Below are 18445 nucleotides of genomic sequence, written 5' to 3'. Positions count from 1 at the left end.
AGTTTTTTACCTTGTAAGTAGGAGCATTTTTTCTCGGCCTGAGCAATAGCAAAATTAGCATTCTGGAAGTGTAGCTGTCTGCCCCTTCCCGGTGCTGGGGGTGCTGGCCCAGCTTTGTCCATTTTTTTCTTTGGCATTTCGGGATGTTTTAGTGATAAAAAACCCCAACAAACCAACAAAGAAAACACCAAAACCCCCCCCCCCAAAACCCGGCTCCTGGGTGCCTTTTAGCCTTGCCCAGCTGCTGCTGCCCCCAGCTCCCCCAGGAAAGGCAGGGGTGGTGAGAGCAAGCAGGGCTGCCATTAGGAAGAGAAAACTGGGAAGTGGCAGGTCCTGAATGTTCCTTTTCTGCTGAGTCGGATGGGGGGGACTGTCCGAGGGACAGCGATTTGCTGGGCAGAGCTGCAGAGGCTGGAGGGGGTGCCCACCCGCTGCTGCCCCCTTTGGGCCTGGGTTCAGCATTCCCTATCCCCTGACTGAGACTTCACCTTTTTGGAGGAACTTGGGAACTTGCAGTAAATGTCTTGGCTGCCACATTCCCCAGCTCCAGCCGAGCTAAGTGACAATGAACTCAGCAGCCACTGAGAAAGCCTTTGGCATCTTAAAAATGAGGCTCCGACTCCTGAACTAATCTGGTGGGACATAATTTTGTAGCTCTTCCCAACTATGTCAGACATCCCAGGAATGCTGTTGTATCGGTAGTGGGGGGCTGTCAGGCTGTGGGTTTGCTGTCAGAGGAAGGTGGTCACCCCAAGACTAGACCTTTCCCAATGAAATCCGTGGCACTTCTGATGGGTCCAAGGGTTTGGAGCTGTCATGTGAGCAGAGCTTCAGGCGTGAGTGGGGCAGGGCCGGGCTGGGTACCAGTGATGATTGATGTGGTTGCTGCCGAGGGTTCCACAAAGCAAAGACCCCTGGATGAGGGGGCACAAGGTGGGGGTGAGGGCTGTGGATGTTCTGCAGGGAGCCTGGTCCCTGTCATTGTGCCTGGACCCAGCACTGTCAGGGTGCCCGGTGCTTCCCCTGGCGCTGCGGGCTCAGATGTCTCCTGGCTGGGGGGTTCTTGAGGGGGTGCCAAGCCCGTGTAATATTCCTGACTTCCAAGGATGAGGCTGGGGCCAGGCTGGGGAGCGGCTGGGCCACGGGAGCCATATTTGTTGTGGGCAAATGGTGGTTGTTTTCCCAAGGCATCAGCCAATTGAAGCACAGAGATCTGCATATCATTTGGGCACCGCAGCCGAGTGCGGTGGGGTTTGGAGCTGTGCATCTTGCGGGGTGGGGTGGCCAGCGAGCACCTCGTGTTCTATGGCCGTGTGCGGGAGTTGTAGGAACACGTGTCATCCCCCCAGAGCGGGCACTTGAAGAGGCAGCGGTTTTCCTGCGGACTGTGTGTATGCCATAAATAAATACGTGTATGTATATGTTTGTTGTGCTGTTACCATCTTGGAGCGGTGGGGACCCCTGGGCAGCAAGCGTCTTTCTAGTGCAGGAAAAAGAAAGGGAAGCAAATGGTGTGGAAATGCATAGCAAATTGGGATGCAATACCCAGCGGGGCCCTGCCTGCTGTGTGACCCCCAGCCCGGGAGGGGGGCGGGGGGATGAATTAGTGGGTCTGGGAGGGACGGCGGGGGGAGATGTAGCAGGGGCAGAGCAGGGAGCTGGGCTGAGCGTGGGGAAGCTGCTGCAGCCACCAGCACGAACCAGTGCCGGGTTTTTTGGCAAGGCCACGCAGGGCTTTGTCTGTGGGGTGAACGTCTGCTGGAAACATCGCGTGGTGAAAGCGGACGAGGTGCGAGCTGCAACGGGAGGGGCTGGGAAAGGCTTGAAGAAAGGCACAAAATTTGTCAGTGTCTTCTGGATTCCGGGGTTTGTTGGGGGAAAGGCTGGTCTGGATCCTGTCCAGGGGACAGTGGCTGGTTCGGACTGTCAGTGATGTGCGTGTCTGTGGGGTTAAATCTTCTCACACCCACGGGGGGTAGGGGTGGGGTGAGCGAGAATCTGCCTCATCCCAGAGCTTTGAAGCATCCCTCATTGCGGGACTGTGTTAGAGGGGAGGAAAGGACCGGAAGGTTTAAGTGAGTCTGTAACATGGATCTCCAGGGCATCATCTCCTGGCGCAGCCCCGCGTGTCCTGGTGTAGCCGGAGCTGCGATGCGTGCCGGGTGCTGGGCAGCGCTCCGGCCTTGGCGACTGTCAGAGGTGGGTCCCAGGTTCACCCCCCGGGGGGGCACCGGACGGTGAGCGCGGCTCGGGAGCCACCGCTCGCCGGCTACCGGTACTGCTCCGGGACTACCAGACACGCGGCGAAGGCTGGGACAGGAGCAAGGGCCAGTCCCGGACCCGTGTGTGGGTGTCTGGGGAGAGGGGATCAGGGGGAGGATGAAGAAGCAGGGCCAGGGAGGGGGTTCCTCCCGGTTCCCGCGGTACTCAGAGTCGGACTTCAGAGGATGTTCTGTAATGTGAATACAGTGTGACTGAAGAAGCACAGTGTTGAGTGCTTTCTTTTTTCTGGCCCCCCCCTCTCCCTTGGAGTGAAAAGAATTTCTCCAGGGCATACCTAACGACAAACGGTCTGATCTCAGGGGCAATGGAAATCTTCCTAGCAGGGCTCAGCCTTCAGCCAGAGCGGTATTTTCCTCCTCTGATTAAGCCCCATCTCCCTGACATGCTGTCTATGGGATCAGGGGCTGAACTAATTCCCTTTGACATCTGAGGCAAAAGTCAGTCGTTAGGGAAGGATTCACAGCCGGACGTTGCTCACTAGAAACTCCACGTAGTCTGGGAACCAGGCTGGGTCCAGCTCTACAAGCATCCTGCTCTGTACCGGCCACAGGGGACACCCGGTGATGGGCTGCGAGCTCAGTGTGACCACCGGGGCTCGGACAGACCAGCCCCCAGCCAAGCCCGGTGCTTCTGGCTGTAAAACAAGCACAGTGCTGCTGTCCTGCACGAGGAGTCACAAGGTCACCAGCAGGCTCCCTGGAAAAACTGCTATTCTATAATTATTATTAATAATATTCTTACTATTAGTTTGCAGCGCTGGCTCGTGGCTCCCCTTTTGGAGCCTCCCCGTTGTTTGCTACCGGTCTGACCCCCACCCCCAGCAGGGTTTCAAGCCAAAACATTTTCTTCCTGTTTTCCCGGGTGGAGCGTGTGCGTCTCTTGTTTCATCTCGTTGGGTGATGCGGCGAAGGCAGAACCGAGTCTCTATGGCAACAGATATTTATTGAGCCCCAGAGATGAGGCACAGGGCTGGGGAGAAGTACTTCAGCATCTGGGATGGGGCCGGGGCAGCAGCCACACTAACGCTGGGGGCTCGGGGGTTCTGCTCTCTGTCCCCTAAGGCCCGGCTGGGCTGAGGGGTCCTGAGCTTAGTCCTGTAGAGAGAAGTTTGGCTTTGTATGAGGGCCTTGTGCACCCAACCCCGCTGCTTGGGGTGCTCAGGTTCTGCTGAACCCCGCAGGGGCAAAGTGCAGCTCCAGAGCTGGACAAAACCCAGAGTGACCAAACAGGGCATGTGGCTGCCCTTCAGAGGGGTTCTGGACGGCTTTGGGGGTCAGTTACCTGGCGGGGGGGTGGGGTTAGTGGATTCCTCCCCAGAAGCTCAGAACCAGAGCAATTCCCAGCACCACCTCCAGCTTCTTGGCAGCGGGGAGAGGAGCGCTTGAACCTGCAGTGCCGAGAGGGAGAGTTCAGTGTTGAGGGGGGGGAACTGAACCCAGCCCGGGAGACCCGCAGCCCCTTCCCCCTCTGCGGGGGGGTGTCTATCCGTGCGGGGAATGCGGGGTCCTGAGCCTCCCTCTGCTGAGGCGGCCAGGACGTTTCGGTGCATTTAACGAGAAACCCGCCCGGTTACCGGGGCCGCGGGGGCGGGCACAGCAAACGGCAGCGTGCTGCGATGGGGCCGGGATGGAGGCACGGACGGGGCCGGTGACACGGAGCCCCCGGGAGGTGGCGGGAGCCCCCGATGCCACCAGATGTCGCTGTCCCCGCGGGAATCTCGAGCAGACCCGGCGGCGCCCGCTCCCGGTGCCCTCTCCCGGTGCCCGCAGACTCACGCAGCATGGGCTTCATGACCTCCAGGGAGCCGTCGTGGGGCTCGGGGATGATGCCCAGCAGCTCGCAGAGGAGGGCGTAGACATTGATGCTTTCGAAGGGCTCGACCACCAGCCCCTGCTTGAAGGCTGGCCCCACGGCACGGAAGATGGTTTTCATGTTCATGTTCTCGTTGTCGAAGCCGTGTTCCCCTTTGTTAAGCTGGACCTTGTATCTCTGAAAGGGATAGAAGGTGTGAGTGCCCAAACCCTTTAGTCCCCCCAGCACGGTCTTGGGAGGTGGTGGTGCAGCACGGAAGCTGCAGCACTGCTTGGGTGCCTCCGGCTCTGTTGCACGGGGCTCCCAGAGCCATTTTTTGCTGCCACAGTGCTCAGCGGTCTGTTCTGTGACTTTGAGGTCGAGCTGATACTGTTAAACTTTGCAGAAGCTGAAGGGCGCTGCCCATACACAGCTACCAAGCAATTACACCTTGCAAGTTCTCTCCCTGAACACCAAGGCATCCAAATGTTGTACTGAGGGCTTCACCCTGGGGAGCTGCCTGCTGCCCTTGACTTTAGGCCTTCCTGTAATGCCAGGCTAGCAGAGGATCCTGCAGCTGGTACTCTGGGCTCATGCAAGTCCTGCTCCAAAACTTTTGGGCCCAATTTTTTTGTCTGAACAGCAGAGTTGGTCTTTATACAAGGCTGGGATTTCTGTGGTTGGAGGGTAACTCATCAATATGAAAGCATAAAGCTGGGTCAGAACTGGGGTGCCATGAGGAGACGAAAAGAAAGGAAGATTCCCAAAAGACAGTAAGACAGGTCTGAGCATATACCTTACCCCATGGATCACATATCCTGGATCGCTGTACAGTATGAGCGGGGTGATCCGGGAATGGTTGGCATAGTGGAATCTCTTTGGGAACTCTTCTTTCTTGTACACGTGTAAGTTTGGGTGGGCATTCTTCAGGACTGAATACACATGCTCTAATTTTCCTTCTTTTGGCACCAGGAGACCATTTGGTCCATAATCTAAGAGTTCGAATGCGATGTCTTTGAATGTGAAGTTCTCCACTTCTTTGATGTGAATCTCGTTGGTCTTTATGACAGTCTCCATCCCGTGGTCAGATGTGATGATGAGGTTGAGGTTTGATTGCAGGCCACTTTCCCTGATCTGCTGCCTCAAGTAACCCACAGTTCTGTCCACCTGCTTAATCATGTTTTTCCTCTGCTTGGATTCAGGGCCAAACTTGTGTCCTGCTGAGTCTGGCTCCCCGAAGTAGAGAGCGATGAAGTCGAGGTTGTTCACTGTGAACCATTTCATGACGGTGTCAATGCTCTCTCTCCAGTTGGTTTCATTGCTGTAGTAGAACAGGGGGGGCTCCACCAGCTTCATGTTCACTTCTTCCCCTTGATATTTTGCTCTTCCTCCAGGGAAATGGATCGAGCCTGTCTTTAAGCCCTGTTAGTGGAGACATTGCATAAACTCACTTGGCAGAATCTCCTCATGTCAGTGCAACCACCTACTGATGCAGCTAGTTCCTTCAGCCCCTTAATGTCTACCTCTGCCTCTAATGATGCTTATTGCCAATTATAAGTGATTAATTGAGAGCACTGTCCTTCGCAGCACAGTAACACTAGGTATAACTTTGGGAGCAGTGACCTGTCTGTACCTTGCGTGGCCCCTCCAGCTCCTGACCACTGAGACACAAAGGCGTGTTTCACTCCAGTCACCCACCTTAAGGTCAGTGGGGATGATTTGACAGGTAAATACAGGCCAAAATACAGGTCTCAGGTCCTGTCTCAAAGCCAGATGCAAGGTCTTACTGGGTTCCAGGAAAGGCTTGCTGCACTTCCCAGTGAGGAGGGGACCAGCTCCTGACACTGCCACACTCAGGTCCTGGATGTGGCTGTGGAAAGGAGCTTTGTGTCTTGGAAGGTATGAAACCTCAGGCTTGTGATGTTCCCTAGTGAACCAGATGAAGAAAAGGAGAACCTGTTCTATTAATGTCTTAATAAAGCTGAAATGCATCTATTATTTTTTGCTATTTTTAATAGAATGATCATAATTATTCCTGCCTGTGTCTGGGGATTTTTTTTTTTTTCAGTTCTAATTAGCCTGTCGTTTTCAGGGAGGATGTTAGCTCATGGCCACTAGAGATCGTGGCTTGCCTGTAGCTTTTCCTACCCAGCCAGGCAGGGTCCATGGGTGCAGGGGGGATGCTGCACTTACCTGTCTCTGGGCAGTGATCCAGATGGGCAGGCTGCCATTGTCCCACCAGCTGTCCACACCTTGCGTGCTGTAGTAGGGCAGCTTTACCCCTGTCTTGGTGTCAAACCACATGTTGTGAATCACCCCATGGTTCTCCAGGTATCGCCCTGCCATGAGAGGTGGAGGAGACAGGGGTGAGCTGGGCTGTGGCTGGAGGGGGGGTCTCAGTCTTGTGCTGGGCAATGGGTGGGCTAAGGGTCAGCGAGGAGCTTCTGCCCCTCACATCCCATCCCAGCCCTCCCATCACCTCTGGTTTGCCTCCTTCCTCCTCCTGCTCCCTGTCAAGTGGGGTTTCCAGGACAGGGAACAAGATGCTGGGGAGTGGCTGCCCCTCACGGGGGGGGTTTGACCCCAGGGGGTCTCCCCCAGACCCTAATCTGGGGCACCCTCCCCCTGGAGGTGCCAGAGCCTCCTGCAATTCCTCCCACTCCTCTCAGTGCAGGTGGGGTGTACTGCTATCCTGCCTTAAAACACCTTTATCCCGTGGTGCTCTGCTTTCTCTGTTGTTCACAGCCAGTGAGGTCAGCATGCAACAGAAATTCCCATTAGAAACAAAGGATTTGCACTTAGTAGTATTGCATTTCCTGCTCTTTCTGTTATTCTGGTCCTGAAGGCTGCTCAGTTACTTCTGTACCACGTCCCCGTCCTCTCCTGTCTTGACACTTCCTCCCTGCCTGCTCTCCTCTGCAGATTTTATTAGTGTGTTCCACTCTTTTATGCCAAGGTTATTAATGAAAATCTTAAATAAGTTTGGCTCCAAAATCGATTCTTCAGGAATTCCCCTGTTGCCTTCCCTCCAGCTTGACAACCTCCTCTCAGCATCACCTGCCCATCCTTTCACCATGCTGGATTTTGCACTAAGCTTCCTCATCCTCATCTTAACTGATGATTTCCTGGGTGGCACTGTGTCAGATATATTACTGAAGTCCAGAATGATTAAATTTAGTGCATCTCCCTTGTTTAAAAAATAATTTATCTTATTGAAGGGAGCTATGGTCTGGTGCTATTTACCTTTGATAAATCCAGGTTCAGCTCTGCCCCTTCCTGCAGCTACTGTCTTGTCTCTCACTGACTGATTAGGAGAATATTGTGGGAGATTATTCTATATTTGTGCCTTTGTAATCGTATTTGTGTGTTTGCAACACTGCAGGAAGTGTTGTACTCAAATATATGCACAGATTAGAGGCCATCAATATCCAGCACCTGTGTAAAATAAACAAGGCAGCTGGGCTAATAAAAACAAAGGGAGAACACAGTAGTGTGAAACTAACTTGTGCCAGAGCTTAGCACTACTGAGTGAAGTAAATGAAGCCTCATGAGCTGTACTTTAATCTGTTTTGTGACTCCAGTAGATTGGGAAGTGCAAGTAAATTTAACTATAGGCTTTCCCATAATGAAAGAGGAGGAAATGGCTCAAAACACAGAAGGGGTGTCTGGAGGCTGCAGGAATGAACAAGGAGAGGAGATCCCAGCCTCTGCAATGGGACTGGATGAGCAAAAGTGCCATCAGGAAATCAGGAGACCTATAGAGACCATAGGTCCAGCAACAGCTTCAGCTGCAGATGGAATGCAGCAGGAGTGAAATGTATGAACGAGCTGACCTGAGCTGTGGTTAGAGCAGGACTCGGGGATGAGCCCTGGTGGGGTGACCTCCTCGAGGTGGTGGTGCCATCATTCCTACCATATCAGGAGTTATTTACCTCCCATAAATGAATCTTCAGGTCTCATCACTTTCTGCAATTACTGCTTTGTCTCTTGCTGCATTTCCAAAATATGCCTATTTTGTGAGCTTTTTTTGGTGCTGCTGAGGCCTGTGGTGTCTCTGGCTGCGGGACACTGGGAACTCACCGGTCAGCAGTGTGAAGTGGCAGGGGCTGGTGATGGTGATGAAGGTGGGAGTCATGTACTGAGCCTTCACCCCCTCCACAGCCATGGTGTCCAGGTTGGGGGTGTCCACGTCCTGGTCGTAGTTCCATCGAAAGCCATCGAAAGACACCAGGAGGAGTTTGCTGCGGGTGGATACCTGCTGCAGGGGGATGCCTCTTGCTAAAGGGAGGGCAGCAAATAGGAGTGCCAGGGAGATGAACATCATGTCCTCGAAATGCAACAGCCCAGGCATCCAGAGAGGTCACTTTATAACACACGGGATGGGACTAAGTTCAGTTTTTATCTAATCTGAAAGTTGTTGATCACTTCATATCAGAATGAGCCTCTCTGTTTTTTTGTCTAGTCGATGTAGATTACCTTAGATTTCCTTCTGGGTACAACCCAAGATCTGCCTCCTCCGTCAGCACTGTCAGGTATGGGAAGTATTCCCTCCTGTAGAGGATGGGAAGGTGCTGCCCATGGGCAGGTGGCAGGAGGCTGTGAGGAGTCTACCACCCCGTGCCCCCACCACTGTCCTTCCCCTGCGGGGGTTCCCTGGAGCCCAGGTCACTGACACACTCCTGGCTTTTGGTGCCCTGCTCCTGGGTCAGTAATTCAACTTCAAAAGGCAGCTCATCCCCACTACCAGGGCTCCTCATCCACCTCGAGAGAGGTGTTCAGTGGCTCAGAAAAGAGTTTGGTTTTCCTTGATGTCCTTGAGTGTGTTTCTGTACGTGCTGGGGGAGAAGGCTCCTGCCTGAATCCTAGCAGTGCCAGTAACCCCCAAAGATGCTCCAGAGGGTCTGAAGCCCCCATGTCCCATCAGCCCAGATCCCACTACCTGAGTTCTGCTGCTCCTTGCAGTGACACTCATCTTATTGTGTGTTGCTGAGCTTCACAGTATCAGTGTCCCATTTTATCGGAATTTGCTGCTTTTATGACTTTAATCATTGCTGACAACTCATTTATCAGCAAAACTGAGTTCCAGGCTTTTGTAGCTTTATCTGACAGAGGTGGACTTGGCTCCCCAGGGTCTGAACTCTCAACCTTTGTATCTTTGCTGATCTTCTTCTGTTCAGGTTCCAGATTTATTCCTATATGCTTTGCTCCCTAATTGCCAAGCTATTCCCTTCCCTTGCTGAGCAGAGCCATGTCCCTGCTGGTTTCCCAAGCCCTGTCTGGGGAATTTCTTGGCATTTCTCTCCCAGGAGTGAGCTGGGAAGGTGACTCTCACACACATGCTATGGTTCATCCATGCTGTGGTGGGATGGAGCCCACTCTGAGCCTTGAGTGATCTACTACTCCTGCATCTGCTAACAGAGGGCTTGGGGGTGTTGGGCTGACAGCAGCTCAAGAGGAAAGGCCCCTGCAAGGAGCGGGGTGAATCCTGCTGGGGTGGAGGTGTGAGCTCTGCTGGGAGCCAGAGCTCTTTGCTGGGCACAGCAAAGCCAGAGGCTGCTGGTGTGACTGGGATGTCAGGGCAGCCTCGGCTTGGCCAGGGGTTGTTCTGCTGGGGTCCTGCTTGTCCATGCCAGTATTTGTGTGTCCAGAGAGTGGAGAGCAGCAGGAGAAGAGCTGTTGGCCAGGCAGCCCACTCTGCCAGCCCCAGCATTGCAGTTTGCTCAAGGAACTATCTTGTTATCAGCATTCTCTGCTGATAAAGAACATCACCTTTGGTCACCCTGCCCGGGGAGAGCATCCATCCCCAGCTGAACAGGCTGATGCTGTTGATCTTGCACCAGCAGCACTTCAGGCACTTATCCTGCCAGCTGATGTGTCTGAGGGGCTGTGGCTGCTCCAGGGCTATTGTGTCATGGGCAGCTTTTTTTTTTTTTTTCCTAAGGGAAAATAAAATTGCAAATTTTTCAGGGATGCAAATTGAATTTCAGTCAGGAATGTCACAGTTTGTGCCACATGAGGGGTCATTTGGCTCTGCAAGGATCCATTACCAGCATGGCCTGAGCTGCTTCCTCAGGTGGGTCAGCTGAGGCTGGGTGGGACTCTGCAGGTGAGGGGCTGGAAAGGGAGGGTGGGGGCACTGTATAAAAGCCCTCCATGCCTGAGCATAGAGAGAGGAAGTGTTGGGATGGCAGCAAGCTGGGGCTGAGCCAGAGCTACTGCAGGACAGGTAGGATGGATGTGTGCAGGGTTTCTGGCTGTCTGATTCACCTGAAAAAAGGCTGAGCTGCAGGGAGACCCCTTGCCCGATGGTTGTGGGGTTGCTGAAGGACAGGATCACTGCAGGCTGGCAATGCTGTGCTTGCATGTGGTGTAGCAAGTGGGTGTTTTTCTGTTGCTCTCTCACTGTCTTGCCCGGAGTAGCTCTGTGCTGTAGGTGCCTTGTGCTGTCCCCATGGCTGGGGCATTGGTGTGTGGCACTCAGCATGTGATTGTCCCAGCACCAAGAGCTGAGATGAGATCCTCAACATCATAAGCTATCTTAGTGCCAGGACCTCCTGGTCAAAGTCATAACACTGCTCTGGTGAGCAGGGCAGGAGCTCTGCCACTGAGTGGGTCCAGAGTGGCTGCAGAGGCATACAGAGAGCTACTCAGTGTTGGGTGGAGCTACTGGGGGCTGGAGGAACCTGAGAGGTTTGGGGGGGGTTGTTGGGTGGGGAGCAGCCCCTGCCCTGCTCCCAGCAGAGTGCAGCTGCATAGGTGAGGGCAGCCCTTGGGGAGGAGGTGGTTCCCAGGCAGAGCAGGTACCTGGGTTTGTTCCCCCTCTGTGGTCCAAGGGAATCAGTGCTGGCTGTGGGTGTCTGGGCTGCCTCATTCCATGGCCAGGGAGCTGGGGTGAAGAAGAAGCAAATGCTGATAAAGGCTTCAGAGGCCGGTGTGGAGCAGCCGTGACCGTGTGTGCATGGAATGAAAAGCCAGGAGCAGCCAGGACTTGGCCAGAACCCTGAGGCAGATGGAGGGAGGAAGATGCTCCAGCCAAACAGCTCGTAAAGGCTGTGGAAAAGTGAGAGGAGGTTGGAAAAGCAGCTTTGGTTGCTGCAGGGGCTCCTCCGGCAGGGCCTGTACCCAGAATTTGGGTGTGAAACTGCTCCCTCTGTGCCTCTGAGCACCCCGGGGCTGGGGGGGGTGGGCATGGGAGCTGCGGTGTCACCACGCGTGTGGCTGCGGAGCTGGACCCACTTGTCAGAGGGCTGTAAGAGCATGGTGGGGGCTGCAGGGGGTCCCCCACATCACACCACCCGCCTTGCTGAGCCGGGAAAGCCTGAGGAGGACCCAGCTGGGGCCGTGGCACCTGGCACTGGACCCAGCCCCGGGCGAGGCAGCTTCCTGGGATTGGGGATATGATTGCAGCCCCGGTGGGAGAAGGGAGATCACCCCCGGGGAGGGACCTCAGGGGACAAGTGCTTTTCTCCTCCTCTTCACAGACATATAGAGAAATCCTGCCTTAAGCATAACCCCAGGCTGTAATGCCCTGGGGACCTCATACTGATGTGTCCCCGAGGGCTCCCCCCCCCAGCCCCGATCCGTGTGGCTTCTTTCTGCTGGCTCTGGCCGTCAGGTTGCAGCAGGTGTGGGAAGGGAGGGACCAGGGGCCTCTGGGGAAGGTGAGGGGACCTCGGAGCTGGAGCACAGCACTGGGGTCAGGCCAGCTCCAGGAGCTGGGTGTGATGGAGCCCTGGGCAGCAGCATGGCAGGGTCCTGGTGCCAGGGCGAAGCCAGCAAGACGCTGAGGCTGTGCCCACTCTCTGCCTGGGGCTGTCTGCCTTCCCGAGCGCTGAATTTGCTCATGGCTTGAAAATCAAGCCTCTCTCCTGAGGAAGCCCCGTGTGCAGTGACTCAGCCAAGCGCCGGCACCGCCCGGGCGGGCTCCAAACACGCTGGGTCAAGGGGGGCACTGGGGCATCTCTCAAGGTTGGGGCCTGGGCAAGCCCTGACTCAGCGGCAGCTCTGTTTACCCGGGGTGGTGCAACACCTCCTTGGGAGGGTGACCTCTTCATCATCGAGTTTGTGCTTCTACCATGTGGTGGCCCCTGGGGAGCAATCCAGCCCAGTGCTCAAGGAGAGGAGAGGCATGAGGAAAATGGCTTCACAGCCACCCCCTCCCAGAGGAGGCAGCTGGCAGTCAGGGTGTGGGCTTTGTATATCTCCTGATCTTCTCTCCCCAGAGCACCCACAGACCCCTGCAGTCTCCTGGGCTGAGTCCCACAACAAGGACCAACCCTTGGAGTTCTCTGCAGCCTTTGGTGAGGCTCAGGGCTCAAATTCTGGCTCTTGCTCTCTGCACCCATGACACAGAGGGGCTCAAACCCCTTCTCTTCCCTGCTAGTAGCCATCCCATTCTCTCTTGCATTTTTATCACTGTTGCTAAATACTCACAGATGGTCCAGAGACCGTGGTACTTCTCGGGGCTCAGCACCAGGCTTTTCAGGAGGCCATGGCCTGGGCTTCTCCTTTTGCTCACTGGTGAGAAGCAGAGCAGGGCCAGCCCTGTCTCATGGCTGCAGCCTGGCTCTGCTCTCCACCTGGGACCCTTCCTCTGCTGCTGGGTTAAACCTGGCATCGACCGCTCCCTCAGAGCCTGGGGCTCTTTCTCAGCTTTCTCAGCTAATGGCTGTGTCTGCCTCCCATTGATCCTCAGCTGCAGAGCTCATTGATTAAGTACATTTCTTATTACACTTAATGGTATTTTACTCCTTTCTTTGCCAGATGCTCACGCTGTGCTTCTGCCTGCCAGAAGAATTCCTCTGCTTAGAGAGCTGTCCCTTTTCCCCCTGGCCCTGCTCTCCTCCTCTCAGTCACCAGCCCTGCCCTCTCCCTCTGACTGGCTTGCCTTCTGCTTTCCCTGCCTGACTCATTCTCCTGGGTCAGGGCAATCCCTCTGCCTCTCAGTTCTTTGCCCCTTGGTCCTTACCCTCCTTGCAGGTCTGATTTTTCTCCCAAGCAAAGCCATGGTTCCTAACACTCCAAGAGGGCAGTGAGCCTCCTGGGGGACAACCTGTTCTGCACCCTGCCTTTGCATGGTTCCTGCTGTGAACCATCTCCCTGTAAGGGTCACTAACTTCCTTGCAGCCAGATGATGCTGTGGGCCCAGCAGCTGGAACAGCCCTGCCCTGCCAGCAGCCACCAGCCAGGTCTCTGATCTCTCCTTTGCTTCTCCCCATGAACACCTTCATGCTCACCACACGTGTGTTGCCTCCTCTCTGCCTCACCTCCTTTCAACTCTCTTGCATGCATCATTCAAAAGCCATAACATTATTTGGTATAAAATATTTACTTAACTGAGCTTTTCGCAAATATTCCCCTCCATTATTTTTCCTCCTTTTGGGAGCAGACACTGCTGCTCCTGTGCTCTCAAATGGCTTCTCTTAAATAATACAACAAGAACATATGAACAGCCAGTAGCCTTTTTCTTTCTCTTGAAATGCCCATAAATATAACAGTGTCACCAGCACATTACAGCTGCAGCAGGACCGTGGTTCAGGATGACCGAGTGGGACAGGCCCAGCCTTGCTGCTGGGAGAGGGGAAGGTGCTTAGGGAGGGAGTGTAAGTACATGAGAAGATCTGACATGATGCAGGGTATTAATATTAATTAAGATATGTTCCTTTCAGAAGGGAGATCTGAAGCTTAGCAGAGGGAGAGCAGGCTGGGCACCTCTAGGCTGGTCCCAGTCAGGATGCTGGGCCAGCTGCTGGGAGCAGAATTCCCCACAGCAGCTTGATGGCTGGTCCCTGGGTGGGCAGCCTGAGGGATGCTTCCCACTGCTGGCACTGCTCAACATCTCTCAAAGACAGGAGGAAGGGTTTTAGGAGCTTGAGGAAGCCAGAAAGGGTGAATGTTTGTCTCGGAGGCAGATGTGTGGGATGGTGAGCACGTTCTCCTCCTGCCTGAAGGCATCTGGCTGCACATCCACAGCATTCCCTGCCGTGGGCTGGCACGTGGTGCCGGGTGGCTCTTCCCTCAGTGGGTGCCACGGGAGGACCGGTGCCGGGGGGCTGTGCTGGGCAGGCTTTGGGGCTCCAGCTGTGGGGGGGCAGGGTGCCTAAGGATGGGGGGGAGGTCGCGGGGAGCTGGCTCCAGGGACAGGGGCCCTGCCGGGGCTCAGGGGGGGGCCGGCTCTGGCCGGGGGTCGTGCCCAGCCCTGGGGTCCAGCTGGCGGTGGGCGTTTCTGGGGGGCGTGGTCTGGCGTTGGCCCCGCCCACCCGGCGCTGTCCGCGGTGCTGAAGCGCGGCGGTGCCCGGGGCTGCTGCGCGCTCCCGGCGTTGTTCGCTATGGATCGGCCCGGTTCGGTCAGTAGGTGCACAGAGGTGTAAATCCCCCCTTGTCGCCCCCCGGGGTGGGGCTGTGGGCAGGCAGGGTGGGCGCCCAGCTGGAAAGGCTCTGCTGGTTTTGGTGCTTCTGGCCAAATGTCCTCGGGACGCCTCAGCTTTTCCTTCCCTCTGCTCTTCCATCTCAGAGAGAGGAAAACCAGAAAATGGCAGGAAAAAGCCGTGCAAAGAACACCACTGCAGGGTGGCAAAACAACCAACCAAGGCTCCTGTTCTCTTACACTTCTGTTCTCATTGCCCTCGTGTGAGCTGAGCTGCCAGATCTCACTGCCAGAACAAAGGAAGTAGGTTAATAAAATGTGTTGGGTGGGGGACACGAGGATGTACCTGCAGCTGTGTTCCCCGCCCAGGAGAGCTGTGTATTGAGCCCCCTGGCTGCCTGCACCCACCAGCAATTTTGCTGTCCCTTATTAGTAACTGCTGGGAGAGTTGAAACTCTCAGTCTGGTGGGGCAGAGTTGTGGGAGAGTCTCCCAGCTGGGTGGAAGGATGGCAAATGAATGTTGCTGAGTCCCATAACACAGATGAGAACATGTCCTTAACTACAGGAAGACAAAGCTGGCCTTTGATTTAATATTTCCTACTCAGAAAAAGAGACCTTGCAGTTGCTGTGGGTGCTTCTATGAAAATATCATCTCAGTGCCCAGTGTCAGTCAGATGAAGCAAATTGCTTGTTAGCAGTTATTAGGAAAGAGGCTCCACACAAACCAGGCATCAGCTCTGTGCCTTGTTGCAGTGCAAATGCTGTGTGCCATTTGGGTGTCCCAGTCAGAAAAGGAGGTAGTTGAACTAGAAAAGGTAAAGAAAAGGATGACAAGGCTGATCAAAGGCATAGAACAGCTTCTGTGTGAGGAGAGCCTAATAAATTAGGACTTTCTTGGTTAGAAAAGGAACAATAGAGGTGATAGAAGAGTTCTGTAAATTCAGGAGTGGTATAAAGATGAGTGATAGGAAATGGATATTCACTCATAAATAGGGAGTAGTGAACGAAACAACCAAGCAAAGATTTCAAACATAGATGAAGAAGATTTCTTTTTTTTTTTTTTTTTTTTTTTTCTTCTTCCCACAGTGCTTAATTACCCTTGGAACTTGGGCACTTGGCACTTGGAACTTGTGGCACTGCAGGGCCCCCTGGCCCCTGGTTCAGAGAGCAATTAGGCAAGTTAATGGGAGAAGGATTCATTAGCTGGGATCCAGTGTGATGCTGCAGGCCTGAGGGGCACTGGGCTGCTGAGGGTGGGGGAGAGGGGGCTGCATCCAGCCTGAGCTCCCCCATCCTCCCCTGGGGTGGGAGGGTTAAACCCCCTGGGCCCTGCCCAGTGCTTATCTGGCCATGGCATTAGCCAGCCCTAGCTTGGGATGTGCCTTTGTGTCACCGAGGGCCATTTAAGTGTTTCCCTGTTACAGCCCTTCCCCTGTAATGCGGGCAAATCCCTGTTCCTGAGGAGCTGTTAATTGATTTCCCTTCCCCTCCCTGCCCGTGGCAGTGCTGACACCCTCCTGCCCGCGCTCCCGTCAGCGGCTGCGACAGCCAGATCCTGAAATTATTGATAAACACTCATCGGGGCTGGAGCCTGGTAAATTGCCAGCAACCCCAGCGGGTTTCTCTCTTGCCAGCATCATTTTTCTTGATGACAGCATGTTCCCAAGTTTGTCAGGGAGGGGGCAGGGCCTCCTGGTAACTTTTTTTTTTTTTTTTTTTTTTGGCTTTATGTATGGGTTGTTTTAAAAGGTCCCCGCATAAAGAGAGAGAGGACAGGCTCAGGAGCTGGTGCTTACGGCTGTCCTTATCCTCCAGTGTGTCCTTGCCCTCCAGCCTGTTCACCAAGAAGTGCTGGATCCCTGCTGCCTCCTCCTCCACCCCGGCACGGCAAGGACACGGAGCCAGGGGCTGAGCAGGGAAAGGAGCCAGCGTGGGCTCCTGAGACAGGCCGGTCCTTGTCACCAAGGCAGTTGGAAGGGTTGGCTCTGCTCACCAGTCTGCCCTCCCCAGGGACCAGCATTACCCCCAGCATCTCCTGTGGGCAGTCCCAGTCAGAGCAGTGCCAGCTGCCCTGGGCAGTGCTCCCTGCCCGCCTTACCCAGTGCATACAAATGAGTGCTGGGCCTCGGGTCTCCGGCTCTTGCTCTTTCTGGAGCTTGGAGCATTTTTCTCTCTGCTAGGCCCGCTAATTAGTGGGAGGTTGTGGATCAGGAACAGAGGGAAATGTCCTTCTATGGCTCTGGCACTGGAAATAATTGAGCCATTTTTCACCTATGGCCAATCTAATTCTGTCCACATCTTGATTTTTCTCTTAATAGCTTGGGGATGCTGTTGGCAGCCATGGGCTTTGCAGCCATGGCCAAGCTTTTCAGTAATCGCCTGGATTTTGTGCTCTCTGCTGACAGGTTGCTGGTTTCTTCTTAGTTTTTGCTTAAGCTCCTCTGGGATTGGAGAAGGAGCTTGTTACAGCCAAGCTGTGTTCTCCTCCACACCAGTATCTGAGTTCCTTTCCAGGGGCAGCTGTGTGGGATGGTGCTCCCGGTGTGCCCAAGGAGTCTCATCCCACACTCCCTGGTGCTCCCAAACCCACAACGCCCCACTGCAGCTCTAATGGAAATTGGGAAGTGTGTCTGCTCAGGTTACCTCCTTGTTCCCAGTGGGTTGTTCATCTCTCACTGTGTGGATCTGGGAGCAGCTTGGGAAGCAGTGGGGCTCTGGGCAGCCCCATGGTGCTGGGGCCATAGTTTACCATATTGGCCACTGGCCAGCCCAGCAAAGTGAAGATGTGCACAGTGAACTGAAAGGTGCCATTTGTCAATGCCAGTCCCCAGAGGCTCGGGGCCTGTCAGGCACTAAAAAATCCCATACATCATGGGGGTGCTTTTTTTTTTTTTTTTTTTTTTTTTTTCCCCCCCCCTTCTTCTCTCGTGTGTTTTTTGTGGTTTTTTTCTTTTCTCCATTTTATTTCTGTGTGGGTGCCAGAGCCCTGCAGGGCAAACGATGGGGCAGGAGCTGGCTGTGGAAACAGAAGGGCTTAGGCTGATGGGCTGTGAGGACTGATGGAGGCAACTCATGTGCTGCTGCCTTACATCAAATCCCAGAGGTGGGGATTTGGGGTCCCTGCGGTGGGGCTGAGGGGTCTTCAGCCTCTGCACAGCTGAAGGGGCTCAGACTACCCCAGCCTCACCCTGTTCCCTGTTTTTGTCCCTCTGTCTGTCTGTACATGTGTGCCTGCATCTGTGTGCAGATTTGATTGTTTTCTTCTTTATAACATTTTCTTTTTCCAATGTTTATGGGCCATGGGATTGGAAGTGAAGCATCTACTTAATTGCTGTCAGACAAGGAAGCGGGTTGTAAAGTTGCCAAGGGAAAAAAAATAGATCACTCAGGGGTAAATGCAGGGGGGGCAGGGCTGGTGGGGAAGATGGGGATGGGAAGAGATGGAGCAGGGAGGAAGAACAGGAGGGATTGGCAGGCAGTGAAGGGACATGGCTTGGGAAGGAATGTGCTCTCTTTTGCCTCAGACTCAGTAGTTCTACCAATGTGGCATTTGCAGACGTGTCCTGACACTGCTGAATGTGCTGGGCTGGGGCATGAATAGACCCCTCCCTTTGGGCTCTGCCCTGGCCCCCCCAGGGTATCAATGTTCACCCCTCTCCTGCCCCCAGAGGGGCTGCTGGAGGGTTTTGCAGGGGAAAACTGGGAGAAGGGACCCTTCCCTGTGCCTCCCCAGTTCCTCCCCACCTCTCCCTACCCCCAGAGCCTCCCAGCTGCTCCAGTTCCAGGCTCTCACCTTGCAACTCTCATCTTCATCGCTTTCTTGTTTCCTTCATTATCTCCCCCAGCCTCACCCTCCACCATGTCATCTCCATTGCACGGCTCCTCCCTCTCCCCGTTTGCCACATTACTGCAGTCAGGACTCACTTTCCCATCTTTTAGTCTCAGTGCCGTACATAAAAGCGCTCTGATGGCCATGGCGTGATAGTGAAGACAGAACTTAATTT

At 54.6% G+C, this 18445-nt stretch overlaps 1 protein-coding gene across 1 annotated transcript in view; it reads right to left on the bottom strand.

Annotated features, from left to right (window-relative positions):
• Positions 1-2740: 2740 nt before the first annotated feature.
• The window catches only part of ENPP7 (ectonucleotide pyrophosphatase/phosphodiesterase 7), a 94198-nt gene continuing 78493 nt past the window's right edge, over positions 2741-18445 (bottom strand). The window contains exons 3-8 of the mRNA XM_030462106.1: positions 8155-8352; positions 6268-6413; positions 4876-5496; positions 3857-4272; positions 3565-3670; positions 2741-2944 (exon numbers count right to left, since the gene is read on the bottom strand). Of these exons, the coding sequence (XP_030317966.1) occupies positions 2741-2944; positions 3565-3670; positions 3857-4272; positions 4876-5496; positions 6268-6413; positions 8155-8352 (1691 nt within the window). The remainder of the gene's footprint in view (positions 2945-3564; positions 3671-3856; positions 4273-4875; positions 5497-6267; positions 6414-8154; positions 8353-18445) is intronic.

This window comes from Calypte anna, chromosome 18 (assembly GCF_003957555.1).
Source record: "Calypte anna isolate BGI_N300 chromosome 18, bCalAnn1_v1.p, whole genome shotgun sequence".
NCBI classification, from domain to species: Eukaryota; Metazoa; Chordata; class Aves; order Apodiformes; family Trochilidae; genus Calypte; species Calypte anna.
The sequence above is the reverse complement of the archived record's forward strand: the minus strand, read 5'-3'. Positions and strand labels throughout refer to the sequence as shown.